Genomic DNA, 17,178 nt, shown 5'->3' with positions numbered 1-17,178 from the left:
CCCATGGGTGCCCTATAGCACCTCACAGCACCCCATAGCACCCTGCCCCCTGGCACCCTGTGGGGTGGGTGCTGTGGGGTGGGTGCCATTGGAGGCGGGGTGCTGTGGGGCACCCATGGGTGCTGGGGGGTGGGTGCTGTGGGGCACCCATGGGTGCCGTGGGTTGGGTGCCATTGGAGGTGGGGTGCTGTGGGGCACCCATGGGTGCCATGGGGTGGGTGCCATGGGGTGGGTGCCATCGGAGGCGGGGTGCTGTGGGGCACCCATGGGTGCCGTGGGTCAGGATCAGCTCCTGCTGGGTGGGGGGAGGGGGTCACCCAGCCGCTGTCTCCCATCCCCCCTCCTTCTTGACGCCCCGATGACGTCATTGAGGAGCTCGGCGGTCCCCTCTCCCCCCGTGTCCCCCCGCCCCTCCCCCCCCGCCGTCAGCGGGGCGTGGCCAGCGTGGGCGTGGCCACGGGGCGCGGCCAAACAGGTGCGAGCAGGGGGGAAGGGGGCGTGGCCAGAGCGAGCGATGCCCCCGCCCCCACATGCCCAAGCCCCGCCCTCAGGTTGCCCCGGGTGACGCCCCCACCCCCCCCCAGCTTTCTCTTGCGCTTTGCGGCGGCCGCGCGGCGCTTTTGCGACGGTGTCGGCCGTAAAGCAGCGGCGGGGAGCGGCCGGCGCAGGGTCGGTACCGGGGGGGGGGGGGGGGGCAGGGCCGGGCCGGGCCGATCCCATCCCATCCCCCCCAACCACCCTCTGCCCCCCCCAACTCTCCATCCCCCCCCCCGCCCCCCATTTTCTCATTTTCCGGCCCCCCCGTTGCCCTCCGGTCCCCCTGAGCTCTCTGTCACCCCCCACCCCCTCCCAGCCCCCGTTTTCTCCCCCCGCCCCCTCTAACCCCCCACTTTCTCCCCCCTACTCCCCTCTAAGCCCCCTGCCCCCCCATTTTCTCCCCTCTGCCCCCCTAACACCCCCATTTTCTCCCCCCACCCCCTCTAACCCCCTCTGCCCCCCATTTTCTCCCCTCTGCCCCCTCTAACCCCCCCATTTTCTCCCCCCACCCCCTCTAACCCCCCCTGCCCCCCATTTTCTCCCCCCACCCCCTCTAACCCCCTCTAACCCCTCCATTTTCTCCCCTCTGCCCCCTCTAACCCCCCATTTTCTCCCCCCACCCCCCTCTAACCCCTCTGCCCCCCATTTTCTCCCCCCACCCCCTCTAACCCCCCCATTTTCTCCCCCCACCCCCCTCTAACCCCCTCTGCCCCCCATTTTCTCCCCTCTGTCCCCTCTAACCCCCCATTTTCTCCCCCCACCCCCCTCTAACCCCTCTGCCCCCCATTTTCTCCCCCCACCCCCTCTAACCCCCTCTAACCCCTCCATTTTCTCCCCTCTGCCCCCTCTAACCCCCCCATTTTCTCCCCCCACCCCCCTCTAACCCCTCTGCCCCCCATTTTCTCCCCGCACCCCCTCTAACCCCCCATTTTCTCCCCCCACCCCCCTCTAACCCCCCCATTTTCTCCCCCCACCCCCCTCTAACCCCTCTGCCCCCCATTTTCTCCCCCCTCCCCACCCCAGGACCATGGACGCCCGTTTCACCCGAGGGAAGTCCCCGCTCCTGGAGCGCGCGCTGGGCCGCCCCCGCACCGAGGTGAGCCTCAGCGCCTTCGCCCTCCTCTTCTCCGAGCTGGTCCAGTACTGCCAGAACCGCGTCTACTCGGTGGCTGAGCTCCAAGCCAAACTGGCCCAACTGGGCCACCAAGTGGGTCTCCGTATCTTGGACGCTTTGGTGGCCCGGGAGAAGAGCGGTCGCCGGGAGATCAAAGTCCTCAACGTCCTCCTCTTCGTCAAGGGTCCCGTTTGGCGAGCCCTCTTCGGCAAAGAGGCCGACAAGTTGGAACAGGCCAACGATGACGACAAGACCTATTACGTCATTGAGAAGGAGCCCTTGGTCAACACCTACATCTCGGTCCCCAAGGAGAACAGCACCCTCAACTGCGCCGCCTTCACCGCCGGCTTGGTGGAGGCCGTCCTCACCGCCAGCGGTTTCCCCGCCAAGGTCACGGCGCACTGGCACAAAGGCACCACCCTCATGATCAAGTTCGAGGAGGCCGTCATCGCCCGCGACAAGAGCCTGGAGGGGCGTTGAGGGGGCTTGGGGGGGAGGGAAGCCCTCGGTGGGGACGCTGGAGGTGGTTGGGGTTCCTCACCGCCGCCCCTCGGTTCTCGCGATGGTTCTTGGTCGCCTGCGGGGACGTTGGAGCTGGTTTGGGGACCTGGGCGCCATCCAGTGTCCCTCTTGACGGCCTTGACCTCCCTCGGGGACGTTGGAGCTGGGTTGGGTCCCTCACCGCTGTCCCTTGTCCTTCCTGATGGCCCTTGGTCCCTGTTGGGGACACTGGAGTCCCTTTGTGTCCCTGGACACCAACTCTTGTCCCTCCTGATGGCCCTTGGTCCCCTTTGGGGACGTTGGAGCTGGGTTGGGTCCCTTGTCGCCATCCTTTGTCCTTCCTGATGGCCTTGACCTCCCTTGGGGACCTTGGATCGGGGTTGGGTCCCTCACCGCTGTCCCTTGTCCCTTGTGATGTCCCTTAGTCTTCTCTGGGGACACTTGGGGGCCCCTTTGTGTCCCTGGACACCAACTCTTGTCCCTCCTGATGGCCCTTGGTCCCCTTTGGGGACGTTTGAGCTGGCTTGGGTCTGTCATCGCCGTCCCTTGTCCCTCCTGATGGCCCTCGGTGTCTCTCGGGGCCCCCCAAGTCGGTTGGTGTCACTATAAACCAGCTCTCGTCCCTCCTGGTGGCCCTCGGCTCTTGTTTGGGGTTTGGGGACATCCTGGGGCTCCCTTGGGTCCCCAAACACGGTCCCTTGTCCCCCCCTGGGGACGCTGGAGCTGCTCTGCGTCCCTGGACACCGTTCCGTGTCCCTCCTGGTGGCCCTGGGGGTGTTGGGGACATCCCCGGGCTGGTTCGGGTCCCCAGACACCGTCTGTTGTCCCTCCCGATGGCCCTTGGCCACCCCTGGGGACAGCCGGTGTCCCTCGGTGCCATCCCTTGTCCCCCCCCCGAGCCCGTGGTGTCTCTTGGGGACCTTCAGGTCAGCCCCTGTCCCCCGCCCCCCCCCCCCGGTGTCCCTTCGCTCATCGCTGGGGACTTGGGGACACCCCGGGGTGGCCCCTGTCCCTCCGCAGTGACACTGTCCCCTCCGGTCCCTTGGGGGCTGCGGTGGGGGCCGTTGGTGTCCCCAAACCCTGTCCCTTGTCCCTCCTGGGGACATGGGGGTGTCCCCGTCCCCTTGGGGTCCCCTTGGGTGCCACCGCCCTGTCCCCACCCCTGGGTGCCCCGTGCTGGGTGGCTGCCCGCTGTCCCCGTCTCCCCGCCCCAAAATTCTGCCACATGTCCCCAAGGGGGGGTGACGTGTGTCCCCAAGGGCTGGGGGTGTCGGTGGCCCGGGGGTGTCACCGGCTGAGCCCGGACGCGCTCGCTGCACCCATGGGCCAGGGCCGGGCTGGGGGGGTGGCAGCCCCCTGTGTCCCCCCCCTCGCTGACCGGTGTCCCTTGTGCCCCTTGGCCCCGCAGGCGGTGGGTGGCACCGTCACCCCTGTCCCCCCCCAGTGTCCCCCCAATGTCCCCATGTCCCCCCCAGTGTCCCCATGGGATGTGTCCCCATGTGTCCCCCCCCCAACGTGTCCCCACAGGGGACGTGGCCACGGGGGGGGGGGGAGCTGGGGGACGTGGGGACGGGGGGGGCACACGGGGACATTGGGGGGGACATCGACCAAGGTGTCCGGGGGGGTGTAGGGGGGACCCAGGCATTCAGGGGCTGGGGGCGTTTGGGGGGGCCCACACTCTCTGCGGGGGGGCCCAGGGGTGCTCAGACCCCCCCCCCCATGAGGCCCAGACACCCCGAAATGGGGCTCAACCCCCGCAAAATGGGGTTTGACGCCCACCCCCCCAGAACAGGGGCTCCACCCCCCCCAAAATAGGGTGCAGACCCCCCCAATGGGGCTCACCCCCCCCAAAATGGGGCTCACCCCCCCCAACGGGGCTCCATTCCGTTTACACAAGGGTCCCACGTGGGGGGGGGTGTGCAGGGGGGTGCAGGGGGGGACTGGGGTGACACCCCCCCCCCATCGGGCAAATAATCCCCCAGGCGGGGGGGGAGGGGGCACCGTGTTCTCATTGGCCTCGGGGGGGGAACCCTAAAACCGCCCCAAAACCGCCTGGAGTCGGCCCAATATTTGACCCCCAAATTGCCCAGAAATTGCCCCAAAACCAACCCCAAGCTGCCCCGAACCCCGCCCCTTCCCAAACCCCGCCCCTTCCCGAACCCCGCCCCTTCCCAAACCCCGCCCCTTCCCAAACCCCGCCCCTTCCCGAACCCCGCCCCTTCCTGAACCCCGCCCCTTCCCAAACCCCGCCCCTTTCCCCTAACCCCGCCCCTTCCCAAACCCCGCCCCTTTCTCCTAACCCCGCCCCTTCCCAAACCCCGCCCCTTCCCAAACCCCACCCCCTTCTCCTAGCCCCGCCCTTTCCCCTTAGCCCCGCCCATCCCTTACCTACACCACTCCTGGAACCCCGCCCTTTCCCTTAACCCCGCCCCTTCAACTCCCCAAACCCCGCCCCTCCCCTTAGCCCCGCCCCTCCCCTTAGCCCCGCCCATTCAACACCTTTAAACTCTGTCCTCCCCTCAAGGCCCCTGTCCCCTAAACCCCGCCCCTTCAGCGGCCCCAGCCACGCCCCTCCTGTAGCCACGCCCCCCGTAGCCACGCCCCTCCCCTAACTCCAGGCATGGAGCAGAGATTCCACCTGCAGCCAGGGAGGTCCTTGGTGGAGCAGAGATTCCACCTGCAGCCATGGAGGTCCATGGTGGAGCAGAGATTCCACCTGCAGCCAGGGAGGTCCATGGTGGAGCCGAGACTCCACCTGCAGCCAGGGAGGTCCATGGTGGAGCCGAGACTCCACCTGCAGCCAGGGAGGTCCATGGTGGAGCAGAGATTCCACCTGCAGCCATGGAGGTCCATGGTGGAGCAGAGACTCCACCTGCAGCCAGGGAGGTCCATGGTGGAGCAGAGATTCCCCTGGAATAGTGGAGCAGTGGGTCCATGGAAACAGCTGGATTACTGGGTCTAGTTCTGGGATCAAGAGATTCTTGAACATTCTGGAAAGAGTCCAAGGACCAGAAAAGAAGATGCGCTGGAGCATTTTTCCTTTGAGCACTGCGATAGGTCATGGAGTCTTGTGAGAGATGCACCATCAAAGACCAATTAAAATTAGCAAGAGAAACAGCTACAGATGGCCAAGGAAAAGGAATTATTTGTAGGATGTTGGGCATCTGCCTAGAAGGAACCCATCAGGAGAGGAAAGATAATAATGAGGAGGTTTGGACCTGGATGGTCTTTGAGGTGCCTTCCAACCCAAACCTTTCTATGATTCTAAGAGAGACATCTGACAGGAAACCAAGGCGGCAGCTGAGAGATTACTGTCGAGCAGCTGCAGAAGTAGTTACAGGAAGAAAAGGAGAAAAAAACCCAAAGTTGGAAGAAAAGATTGAGCTGATGCTCATGCAGGTCCTGCAGCCGCTGACCCCATGCAAATCAGGACATAAATAGCGTCCACAGAAGATCGGGACGGTGATATTTGGGGTGATCCTGGTGACTACGATGAGGGAAATGATGACTCCTGTTCCACTCTGATTCCCCTGACCATGAGGCTAGACCCATCACGAAAGCAGAATATTCTGAAGGACCTTGGGCTGGTGCCCAGTGACACACTATGCAAATCATTCCCTGGGTTCCACCGCAACTGGCCAACTTAGAAGAGCGATACGGCAGAAAGCCACGTGACGCCACAACTGAAATTTTGTGGCATTTGTGGTGGCACCTGAGATGAGTGGAGATGAAGCAAAAGCTTATTGGGGTCCAGGAGTTTTCACCAAGCCCGTGAATGAAGCCCATTCTGTCATCGGTAGGGCAGCCCACTGGGCTGGGGGAACAGATCAGAGAATCATAGAACGATTTGGGTTGGAAGGGACCTTAAAGATCATCTAGTTCCAACCCCTCCGTGCTGCAGGCAGGGACACCCTCCACTGGACCACATTGCCCAAAGTCTCATCCAACCTGGCCTTAAACACTTCCAGGCATGGGGCCTCCACAACCTCTCTGGGCAACCTGTCCCAGTGCCTCAGCACCCTCACAGGAAAGAATTTCTTTCTAACATCTAATCTCAATTGACCCTCCTTCACCTTAAACCCATTACCCCTTGTCCTGTCACTGCACTCCCCAATAAACAGTCCCTCACCATCTTTCCTGTAGGCCCCTTCAGGTACTGGAAGGCCACAATTAGATCTCCCCGGAGCCGCCTTTTCTCCAGGCTGAACAATCCCAACTCTCTCAGCCTGTCCTCACAAGAGAGGTGCTCCAGCCCTCCCATCAGCTTCGTGGCCTCCTCTGGACTCTCTCCAACAGCTCCATGTCTCTCCTGTACTGGGGCCCCCAGAGATGGATGCAGTACTCCAGGTGGAGTCTCACAAGAGCGGAGTAGAGGGGCAGGATCACCTCCCTCGACCTGCTGGTCACACCTCTTTTGATGCAGCCGAGGACACGGTTGGCTTTCTGCAGGCACACACTGCGGGCTCATGTTGAGCTTCTCATCAATCAATCAACACCCCCAAGTCCTTCTCCTCAGGGCTGCTTTCAATCCATTCTCCACCCAGCCTATAGTCGTGCTTGGGATTGGGCTGACCCACGTGCAGGACCTTGCACTTGGCCTTGTTGAACTTCATGGGGTTTGCACGGGCCCACCTCTCCAGCCTGTCAAGGTCCCTCTGGATGCCATCCCTTCCCTCCAGCGTGTCGACCACACCACACAGCTTGGTGTCGTCAGCAAACTTGCTGAGGGTGCACTTGATCCCACTGTCCATGTCGCCAACAAAGATGTTGAACAGTGCCGATCCCAGTACTGACCCCTGAGGAACGCCACTCATCACTGATCTCCACTTGGACATTGAGACGTTGACCACAACTCTTTGAGTGCGACCATCCAGCCAATTCCTTATCCACCGAGTGGTCCATCCATTGAATCCATGTCTCTCCAATTTAGAGACAAGGATGTTGTGCGGGACAGCGTCAAATGCCTTGCACAAGCCCAGGCAGATGATGTCAGTTGCCCTTCCCTTATCCACCAACGCTGTAACCCCATCATAGAAGGCCACCAAGTTTGTCAGGCACGATTTGCCCTTAGTGAAGCCATGTTGGCTGTCACCAATCACCTCCTTATTTTCCATGTGCCTGAGCATAGTCTCCAGAAGGGTCTGCTCCATAATCTTGCCAGGCACAGAGATGAGACTGACTGGCCTGTAGTTCCCTGGGTCTTCCTTTTTTCCCTCCTTAAAAATGGGGGTTATGTTCCCCCTCTTCCAGTCGGCAGGAACTTCACCAGACTGCCAGAATTTCTCAAATATGATGGACAGTGGCCTGGACACTTCGTCTGCCAGTTCCCTCAAGACCCACAGATGCAACTCATCAGGTCCCATGGACTTGTGCACCTTCAGGTTCCTCAAATATTCTCGAACCTGATCTTCTCCTACAGCGGGCAGTTCTGCATTCTCCCAGTCCCTGCCTTCTGTGACCTGGGCAGTGTGGCTCAAGCATTTGCCAGTGAAGACTGAGGCAAAGAAGTCGTTGAGTACCTCAGCCTTCTCCATACCCTGGGTAACCAGGTCACCCGTTTCATTCCGGTTTGGGCCCCTCAGTACAAGAAGGACATTGAGGTGCTGGAGCGTGTCCAGAGAAGAGCAACAAAGAAGTGGTGAAGGGACTGGAGCACAAGTCTTCTGAGGAGCAGCTGAGGGAAGTGGGGTTGTTTAGTCTGGAGAAGAGGAGGCTGAGGATCGCTCTCTACAACTCCCTGAAAGGAGGTAGTAGTGAGGTGGCTGTTGAGCAGGGGCTGTGCTCTGCAGACCTTCCTCAGTCACATGCAGACCTCTGCTGCAGGGTTGGAGTGCCCACACAGCAGGAAAGTCATTGCAGGGGCGAGTGACACTGGGGTGAGTGCCATTGGACCAGCCCCTCTGTCCATAAAGAACTCAAAACCCTCTGCACCTTCACATTATTGGAACGGTCAGTGTCCCTGCTGCTTCTCATGGTGCAGCTGAAAAGTTAATTCCCTGTAGGGAAGAGGGAAACCCCTTTGGCCACGAGTGTTGTGGGTCAACCCTCATACACAGGTAAGCCCCACACGGCTTGGGGATGGAGGAGCGAGTGGGAAAGGTAAAATGAGATAGCTCCTGGGTCGACATGAAGACAGTTTAATAAGAAAAAGAAAAGCTGCATTTGCAAAGTAAACTAAGGAATTCCTTCAGCACTTCCCATCGCAGGCAGGTGCTCAGCCATCTCCAGGAAAGCAGGGCTTCGTCCCGCGCAAAGGTTACTTGGGAAGAGAACCGCCATCACGGCAGACATCCCCCCTTCCTCCTGCTTTCCCCAGCTTTTATTGCTTCAGCAGAGTGCCATATGGTCTGGGATATCGCTACGGTGCCCTCCCAACTTCTTGCCCACCTCCAGCCTCCTCGCCGGTGGGTGAGAAACAGAAAAGGGCCTGATGCTGTGCAGCCTCTGATCAGCAGCAGCTACAGCACGGGGGCGTTACCAACAAATCCAAAACACAGAACCACAGCGGCATCTGAGGAGAACATTGACTCTATCCCGGCCAAACCCAGGCCAATGGGACACACACACCTCCCAGGAACCCCCTACAGCCATCTCCTGCTCTGTCACCCCAGACACCCTTGGGAAGGGGCACTTGGGCGTCTCTTGCTCTGAAAAAAGGGAAGGGAGAGCAGCATGGAGATGGGGTGAACGAGCGCAGAGCAGAACATCCCTGTGGGGAGAACTTCCCAACAGCTTCAAAGTGAGAAGAGCCTTGCTAAGGAGCAGGGTGGGAATAGCTACATAGCAGAGGATGGCTTTCACCCACTGCTCCCTGGGTCACGGGCTCGCTCCTGCTGGGTCACTCTGCCCAGGACCGAGACCAAGCAAAGCAGGTAGTGCTCACTATGTGGATTCCTGGTTTGTTCACAACCTCCGTGCTTCTTCATGCTGCTGCAGTAAAGGTGACCCTAGGATATCAGCTAGCGGGCTCAAAGCTCTCTCGGGCATGTTTCCCATGGCCCTGGTGAGGAGGTCTCCAGAAGAGGTGGGTTACATCCCCCACTGACGTGTTCTGAGCATGGCAAAATGCTGCCAGACCTGCCTGCTGGCATTATGGCCTTTCTGTGCCCCAGGCCACCCTGGCTTTCGATGTTCCCCGTGCCTTCAGATGCAGTGAGGGACCAGGTGCTCTGCGAGGGAGGAGGAGAACATCTTCTCCTGGAGGAGACATGCGCGAAAGCACTAGGTAGCGCGGTACAGGTGAACGTGGAGGTCACTTCCACACTCTAAGGCAAGCATCTTGCAGGAAAGGCTCCTGAATTTTAACAGAATTGTGCGTGGAGGCAATACGCACCTCTCTCACTTTGTTACTACAGGGGTTATGCAAAAAATCTCAATATTCTGACAAAGGGAACTCTAGAGAATGTCAAGCTTAACACTATAGATAGAAGAATCTCTTTCTTCCTCCTGCCACTGCTCTCCTGCTCAGCTCGGTCTATGTTGAGGATGATGTTGGCCAGAAGCTCTCTGCTTCGGAGGAACTCCTGCAGGACAGCATCAGCCTGTAGGACCACAGGCAGAAGAGGAGTCAAGAGGAGAAACAGCAGCTGGGGAGAAATGGTTTCTTGGGGGAAGGGGCTGGGACATGGAGCCTCCCCCCTCGAAGGGGAGCTGCTCTTCTTCCTACCTTCACCCCCTTGCCAGGCAGCTGCTGATACTTCTCCACCCTTGCCTGCTGGTCGTCTTTGAACAGCTGGTAACCCCCCGACGCAAAGTAGACACCACCACAGATTCGTTCCTCCATGTCCTTGAAGAGGTCCTTGAGGGCAGCCTGGCACTTGTCACGGGATGCCTGCTCGTTGTCCTCGCAGAACTTCACCTTGATCGCCTCTACCTGGCGCTGTCCAGAAAGACGCAGAGGGAAGGCATCAGCCCAGGCTGAGCTGCATCCACCGCCCTCATTGTAGGCAAAAATCAAGGCAGGTGGACATGGGAGCTGAGATCTCCGGTCTGTGGGGTAATCAGCTGGGAGGTGACACCCACGGACACGTCTGGACCAAGGTGCACAGGAGCGGAGAGCACGACAGGGTCCACAAAACACAGGCACAAGAATTAGTCAGCAGGACAGGGGAAGCGTGGGAGGCTCCAGGCTTCCGGCCAGGGCAGAGACACGTCTGGGCTGCAGCAAGACGGGGGCCAGGGCTGAGCTTTGTGCCCGTTGCAGCACAGCTTTGAACCTAGGCAGAAGACGTGGTGCAGCAGGGACAAGTGCTGAGCGTGAGAGCAGGCGTTGGGACTGAGTCTCCTCTGGAGAGGGCACAGCAGTGTCCTCTGGCAGGAGGCAGGGAGACCCCCATCCCCCAGGACCATGCTATCTCCCCAAACCCAAGGGGATGATGGTGTCCCTGGGGTAATCCTGCCCGCGTTGGGGACCACCTACCATGAGATCTTCCCGGAAGTCGGAGACGCCATCCTCTAATGCCCGTGCCGTGAACAGGTCCAGTGTCTCCCGCTCACACTGGCCGTGCAGCTCCAGCAGCTCCTCGGCAGTCTCCGTCGGCAGCTTCGCCCGCTGCGCCATCAGACGCTGGTACAACGCCACAGCCTCTTTCACCACCGCTGCGTTCTCAATCTTTGCCAGGGCGAGCACTGCGCTCTCCAGGCATGGCACTGCCCCGCTCCGGATGGTCTCCACGTAGGTCGCTGCCAGTTTCCCCAGCACTGCCGAGGAGGACCAAGGATGAGAGAGAGATCTGCAGCCTGAATAGAACGCAGCCTCCCGTTCGGCCCTGGGTCCTGCCATATCCCTGCTGCCTCCCTGCCAGACTCTTCCTCACCTTCTTCTCCTAACTCTTTCCCACCCCGCCTGCCACACCCAGAAGCTCCAAATCCAGAGGCAGGGACAGCAGCCAGCAGAGAAGCTCGCCTTTTGCCCACCTGCATCGTTTGACTCTACATCTGATCCTTCTCCAGACACGGTCCCAAGAGCTGCTGGCCACCCAGCCCTCTGGACAGCAGTACTCACAGTTCCCTGTTATGACGTGGCCACCAGGGATGGTCTTAAGTGCAGACGTTTCCCAGACGTGGCTGCAGAATTTCTCCACCTGCTGCTGGAATTCAGGATCGATCTCATCATCCTCAAGCTCCTCCAAGCGGACCAGGTCCCTCTTTCTGGCCGGTTGGTCAAAAACAAAGCACTTGCGACGCGGAAAGAACTGGCGGATGCATTCCCGGGGCTGGTTGTAGCGTTGGGTCTCCGGGCTGCTACCTGTGGGGTAAGAGGACATGAAGCAAGTTCACCGGGCCTGGGCTGCTGTTGAATTACACCGCAGCGCTGCTGGCTCTGGGGCTGGACGTCTCCAGCAGCACAGCACCATCCCCTTACCAGCCTTTAACTTCAGTGCGTTCTCCAAGTATTCGTCCTCAGAGACTTCCTCCCCATCCAGCTCCAGCTGCAGGGTGAAATCCCGGACAGCCCAGATGAAAGTCGGGAGGAAGAGGACAATTTTTTCGGAATCCTCCGGTTCATCTTCACTCGCCTTGGGTGCTGCTTTCAACTTGACATGCCCAGCCAGCTTCATCGCATAGCTAGGGAGCTGGCTAAGGAAACAGGGACATCAGCTCTGAATGCAGGGGCATCGCCATCCTGCAACCACTCAGCACTCGACGGGGCAGAGGGGAGACTCTGCAGGGACGGAGAACAGCCTGGAACCACCAGAAAGAGGAGGGAGAAAAGCCCTCAGCCCTGCGGTCCACAACACGGGGACTCCTGAGGCCTCAAAGCACATCACTGGGCACCACCAGAAGGTTCTGCAGCTGTCTGAGGAACCGGGATTTGTCAACCCCTAGCCCACCACACAGGGAGAGGAGGGCATCCCTGGTGCTGCTGTCCCACCAAGGATACTGGAGCTGGTCCATGGCTTGCTGGTCAATGGTGCCTTTGCTGTTGTAGATCAGGGTGCTGGAGAGCAGGACGGCCAGCACGAAGATCCAGGTGTCGTTCTTGCTGTCGCCCTGCAACAACAACCCTTGGCTCTTATCAAGACGACTCCCCAAGTATGAGCAAAGCCCCAGATCCCCGGACCCCGAATGCCCCTAACCAACCGGCCATGGCAAGACCAGGTTTTGGAGAGACTCGCCCCCATGCCATCACCGTGTCTCTCTGTAGCTGGGCTTATCCTCCACTCTTAACTCGCAAGGTCCCGCAGACCTCTATCAAAGTGCTCCCTGAGCTCCTCGTTCCTGTTCTGCTGCTCTCTTCCAGAAAAGCAGAGCGATGTGGCAACTCGTCCACCCCGACCTCCTTCCCCATGGCCTCTGGCTCTTCCCAGCACACAGGCTGAAGGCCGCCGTAGGCGGTGGGAGCACTTTGACCCTGGTCACCATGGCTGGGCCCTCAAGAGCTTCCACAAAGTGCTGGGAATGCACAAAGGGAGCTTCTGCTTCTTCCACACCTTCTCCACATCACCCAGTCCTTCGGTGTCCAGCAGCACCAGAGTGTGTTCAGGTTGGCAGGGGTGAGGTACACACCACATCCAGATACCTTTGGTGTGGGACTGCACGCCGGAGCCCAGGGAGAAACCTATGGCAGGACACAAGGGTCTCAACCGTGTTAAGTACCGAGCAGGAAAACCCCGGTACCTTGGCCACGCAGGCCTGGGACCTCCCTCACCTTTCCTCTGACCAGCCAGCCTGTTCATGAGGTAGGACTTGCCCGTGCGGTACAGCCCTGTGATGGCCACCACCACCACCGGCTGGGTGATCTCTGACAGCACCTGCAGGGCTTCCTGATGGACCGCCAGCCCCTTCGTCTGGCTGTTCTCAATCAGGCAGACAGGCTCCGGCATGCGGATGTCGGATGCCATCGCTGACAGCAAACACAGCCTGCAAAGGAGACGGTGAGATGGGCTGGTCAACACGGTGGGGACAGCCCACAGTCCAAACAGGGACAGTCATTGTCATTCTACTTCTTTTTTCCAAGCCAATTGTGCTTTGCACCAAATTGCTTCCGCCACGCCTCCTCTTTTTGCCCCTTGCGAGCCGTGCTCTGAAGATGATGACGAGACTTAGAAGAGGCGCACAGCCCCTTCTCGTTGGCCTCACGACAGAAAGAGATCGACTCCTGAAAGCCCCGTGGCACAGTGGAAGTGCTCGGCATTCTTTCCTGAAGTTTGCTCAGTGATGCCAATGGAAACCGTTGCTCACCACCAACTGACCAATGCCCAGCCCTGAGCAGCAGCAGCCCCCGCCGCAAACTCCCCTCTAGTTTTATTGCTGAGCATCACGTCATAGGGGTGACGTCAGCCATCCCGGCCGTGTCCCCTCCCACCTCCTTGCCCACCCCCAGCCTGCTCGCTGACCGGGTGGTGTGAGAAGCGGAAAACCCCTTGACTCTGTAAGCATTGCTCAGCAGAAAGGAAAATATCTGTAGATTATCAACACCGCTGTCAGCACAAATCCAAAGCGCAGCCCCATACAAACCGTGAAGAAAATTAACTCTGTCCCAGCCAAAACCAGCGCAGGCTGCACCAGAAGTTGGGAGGGGACACAGCCAGGACAGCTGACCCCAGCTGACCATTTTGCTTTGTTTGCACACGCGGCTTTTGCTTCACCTATTAAACTGTCTTCATCTCAACGCACAAATTTCTCACTCTTACCCTTCCGATTCTCTCCCCCATCCCGCCGGGATGCGTGGGGCCGAGCTGCCGGCCGGGGTTAAACCACGACAAGCCCCAGCCATCACCCCACCTCTGCCAGGTACCAGTAAAGCCCACGGACGTGGAGGCAGCACAATGGCTCATCCCACGCCCGCACCCCGAAGCTGCCCCACTGCAACCTGCCGGACCCCCCGGGACTCGCTCCAGCGATGGCCAGCTCCACGGACGCTGCCCACCTCTGGGCTTTGAGCCCTTTCTGAGGACCTCACGAGCCCTGCCTTCTGCCAGGAACACCAAGGGGATTGCCACTGGGGGACAAGAGGCTGCCCCTCACGTCTCGGGCATTCCAGCACAGCAGGGAGGAGACGAAAGGTCAGGGCATGGGCTCCAAGCTGAGGCAAGTCCCAACTTGCATGCAAAGCCATGGGGGGTTGAGCACAGGCTCCCAGCCACCCATTCCCCTTGCTCCATCCCAGAGCCCAAGCAGAGCTTGGCACCTCGTCCCCCTCCCGCCTGGCGGGGTTCCTTTCGCTTGTTGGGGTCCCTTTCGCTTGCTGGGGTCCCTTTCGCTTGTTGGGGTCCCTGTCACTTGCTGAGGTCCCTGTCGCTTGCTGGGGTCCCTGTCACTTGCTGGGGTCCCTGTCACTTGTTGGGGTCCCTGTCACTTGCTGGGGTCCCTGTCGCTTGCTGGGGTCAGAAGGAATCATCCCGCAGCCCCAGTGCCCAGAGCTGCTCGCGTGGGATGGGGAGGAGGGATTACGGAAGGGACTCACCGTTGTCTTCGTCACCTGCCCTGGGCTGAAACAGCTTTGCTGCAGCCTGAGTCCTGCCCTGCCTTTTATCCTGTGCCCTTAGCCACAACCACCTCCCCTCCTGTTCTGGGAAATAGGTGTGAGAGAGCAAAAGTGAAAGTCAGGAACTGGGAGGGAGGAGAAAATCCCTATCAGAGGTCCCGTCCCACTCGGTGGGTGAGGGTGAGGTTAACTCTTTAATTCTCTGCACGGTAGTCAGGAGTAACAGCAATTACTCGAGAGGTTCAAACAAATCACAACTTTTCTTAAAACTCAGCAGAACTACGAAAGATAACAGCTTGGCAAAAGTTATAACAATACTTAAAGCTCAGCGGAACCACGAAAGATAGCAGCTTAGCAAAACTTGTGATGATGTTATCCTAACGTGCCCAAAACAAAGTTAGAGGGAGAGAGAGTGGTGGAGAGGGAGAGAGAGAGAGAAAGAGAAAGAGAAAGGGAAGAAAAGAAAAAAGATATCCCCACCCTTGGATGCAGAGATGTTTTCTTCTCGTAGTTGTAGTCCCAGGGTGGCGACTACGCACCGGAAACCAATACTTCCCCTTTATAGAAGAAACCGATACTTCCCCTTTATAGAACCCAAAGTCGCCCATAGGTGGGGTCTGCCACCACTGAGCAGACGCAGTACGTGCTCGGGAATGTTCCAGAAATGGACCCCAGCCAGCAGCTCAGCATGAAAAGAGGCAGCAGGGAAACAGCGACGGTTTAATAAGCAAAGGAACAAGAAAAAAACCAAGCGAAGCAAAAGCCAAACTCGGCGTGGGCAGGGACAAGAGTGAAGGCGGCCAAAGCCCCTCACATCCAAGAGCAGCCCGCAGGACGCGCAAGCGACCAGGAACGCGGCCAACAGGACACGGCGCGGCGGTCGGCGAGGCAGTTGGCGCGGGCAGGGCGTGCGGGTCGGGCGCAGTCCCCGTCCCGGTTCTAAAGGGCAACTCAAGTCGTGGTCATCGCCCTCCCAGGAGAGGACCGGCTCTGGTTTCCACTCGCCTGAAAGCCATTGCCAGAAGGAATGTGGCCACCCAGCCGGAGGTCCCTCGCAAACGTACAGCAGGTCTCGGGCTGCGGGGAGCGCATGAGCCCGTCACTGGGACCGGAGGGCAGCAGAGACAACAGCTGTCTTCGGTGCGAGCAGGCGGGTGATCTGCTGAGCCTGGTGGCAGAGCCGAAAGACGAAGTGGAAAGGTCAAGGAGTATCAGGGAGTGCGAGGGGGAGCTAGAGTGGCGGAGCCGCAGCCTGCCATCCCTGAGGCCAAGGCAGCCGACGGAGGCTCCATGAGAAGCAGAGGATGCCCTGCCCTCCAGAGACGTGGCGGGGGGGAATGGAAAGGGGTCCCTGCTCGGGGCGGCAGGCGAATCCCCTGCCGGCCTCCCTCAGCCTCCCAGTTGCCCTTACACAACAGATACGGGGCTGTGGAACTGGAGGGCCAGGCAAATGAGGATGTCGGTGAAGGTGCGTCTAGGGGGTCGCCTAGGGTGAGTCGGTCAGCCCCACGCATGACGACTGCCTCTGTTAAGAAGACAAGGAGGGTCATTGTCATAGGCGACTCCCTTCCGAGGGAAACAGAGGGCCAATATGGTGACCAGACCCACCCCACAGGGAAGGCTGCTGCCTCCCTGGGGCCCAGGTTAGAGACGGTACCAGGCAATTCCCCGGTCTGGTGCGGCCCTCTGATTGCCATGGACTTCCTGAGGGCAGACTTTGGCCTGCTCAGGACACTGGTTGAGAGAAGGCCTTGGGAGACAGTCCTGAAGGGCAAAGGGGTCCAGGAAGGCTGGGCACTCTTCAAGAAGGAAGTCTTCAAGGCGCAGGAGCAATCCGTCCCCGTGTGCCGTAAGACAAAGCGGCGGGGAAGACGACTGGCCTGGCTGAAGAGGGAGCTTCTGCTGGGACTCAGGGAAAAGAGGAGAGTCTACCACTCTTGGAAGAAGCAGCAGGCAACTCAAGAAGAGTACAGAGATCTTGTTAGGTCATGCAGAGATAAAAGTAGAAAGGCAAAAGCCCAGCTACAACTCAATCTGGCCACTGATGTAAGGGATAACAGAGGGCCAATATTTTTGAGAAATTCATTTACCAAACAATGATCAGCTTTGAATTTAACAAGGCCTGCGAGCGATTAATGCATACGGAGAAGATATCCTCACCTTGAGAACAGAAACCTCCCGGCAGGATTGCCCAGACTGGGTCGATGAGGAAGAACAGCTTGGCTGGACAACAGAGTTGGGAAACATCCAAGGTGAAGAAATTGTCCTCAAGACCACAAAAGGGACAAAGAAGTGGGGGGCTAACTCCCCAAACGACCACCGACGACCACCCGAGACCCCCGCGCGTGCCTCACGTAGTTTTGCAACGCCAGCCTTGTGGAAACGTAGCAGACAGGCGGCGCGGCAGAGACTTCTTGGAGAACGTACGAATATTCATGTCTTTAAGGTACAGAAAGGACGAACTTTTGGTTTAGGGTGTGCACGACAGGCAGAGCTATCCCCCGTGCCTCCGGTGCCGGAATAAAGAACGCTCTGTAATTCTACGTTCGTGTTAAGGAGTTCTTTTCCGCTTTGTCGGTCACAGCCCGGAGGAGGA

The 17,178-nt window shown here is 59.4% G+C and overlaps 2 protein-coding genes across 3 annotated transcripts; one reads left to right on the top strand and one right to left on the bottom strand.

Moving 5' to 3' along the window:
* The first annotated feature begins 584 nt into the window (after positions 1 to 584).
* Positions 585 to 2,781, top strand: TRAPPC5 (trafficking protein particle complex subunit 5). The gene is made up of 2 exons (XM_054807834.1): positions 585 to 669; positions 1,561 to 2,781. The coding sequence occupies exon 2, from the start codon at positions 1,565 to 1,567 to the stop codon at positions 2,129 to 2,131; it is 567 nt and encodes a 188-aa protein (XP_054663809.1). The 5' UTR covers positions 585 to 669; positions 1,561 to 1,564; the 3' UTR covers positions 2,132 to 2,781.
* A 5,492-nt stretch (positions 2,782 to 8,273) lies between these two features.
* On the bottom strand, positions 8,274 to 15,191 carry LOC129198569 (guanylate-binding protein 1-like). Of its 2 annotated transcripts, none has more exons than XM_054807987.1 (9): positions 15,063 to 15,191; positions 12,804 to 13,015; positions 12,586 to 12,713; positions 12,036 to 12,145; positions 11,517 to 11,719; positions 11,157 to 11,399; positions 10,572 to 10,852; positions 9,819 to 10,031; positions 8,274 to 9,693 (listed from the first exon to the last, which is right to left on the bottom strand). In XM_054807987.1, the coding sequence occupies exons 1-9, from the start codon at positions 15,188 to 15,190 to the stop codon at positions 9,511 to 9,513; spliced, it is 1,701 nt and encodes a 566-aa protein (XP_054663962.1). In that variant the 5' UTR covers position 15,191; the 3' UTR covers positions 8,274 to 9,510. The 2 variants fall into 2 exon arrangements, with proteins under 2 accessions (XP_054663962.1, XP_054663963.1); XM_054807988.1 differs by lacking the exon at positions 15,063 to 15,191 and adding an exon at positions 14,562 to 14,693.
* Positions 15,192 to 17,178: the final 1,987 nt, after the last annotated feature.

Source organism: Grus americana, chromosome 33, assembly GCF_028858705.1.
Source record: "Grus americana isolate bGruAme1 chromosome 33, bGruAme1.mat, whole genome shotgun sequence".
In the NCBI taxonomy this organism is placed as follows: Eukaryota; Metazoa; Chordata; class Aves; order Gruiformes; family Gruidae; genus Grus; species Grus americana.
The sequence above is the reverse complement of the archived record's forward strand: the minus strand, read 5'-3'. Positions and strand labels throughout refer to the sequence as shown.

Coding starts and splice junctions, on each gene's coding strand:
- TRAPPC5 (XM_054807834.1), top strand. CDS start 1,565: ATGGACGCCCGTTTCACCCGAGGGAAGTCCCCGCTCCTGGAGCGCGCG.
- LOC129198569 (XM_054807987.1), bottom strand. CDS start 15,190: ATGGGCGACTTTGGGTTCTATAAAGGGGAAGTATCGGTTTCTTCTATA. Junction 11,720..12,035: donor CAAGCCATGGACCAGCTCCA/GTATCCTTGGTG, acceptor CCAGCTCCCTAG/CTATGCGATGAAGCTGGCTG. Junction 10,032..10,571: donor ACTTCCGGGAAGATCTCATG/GTAGGTGGTCCC, acceptor CTTTCTGGACAG/CGCCAGGTAGAGGCGATCAA.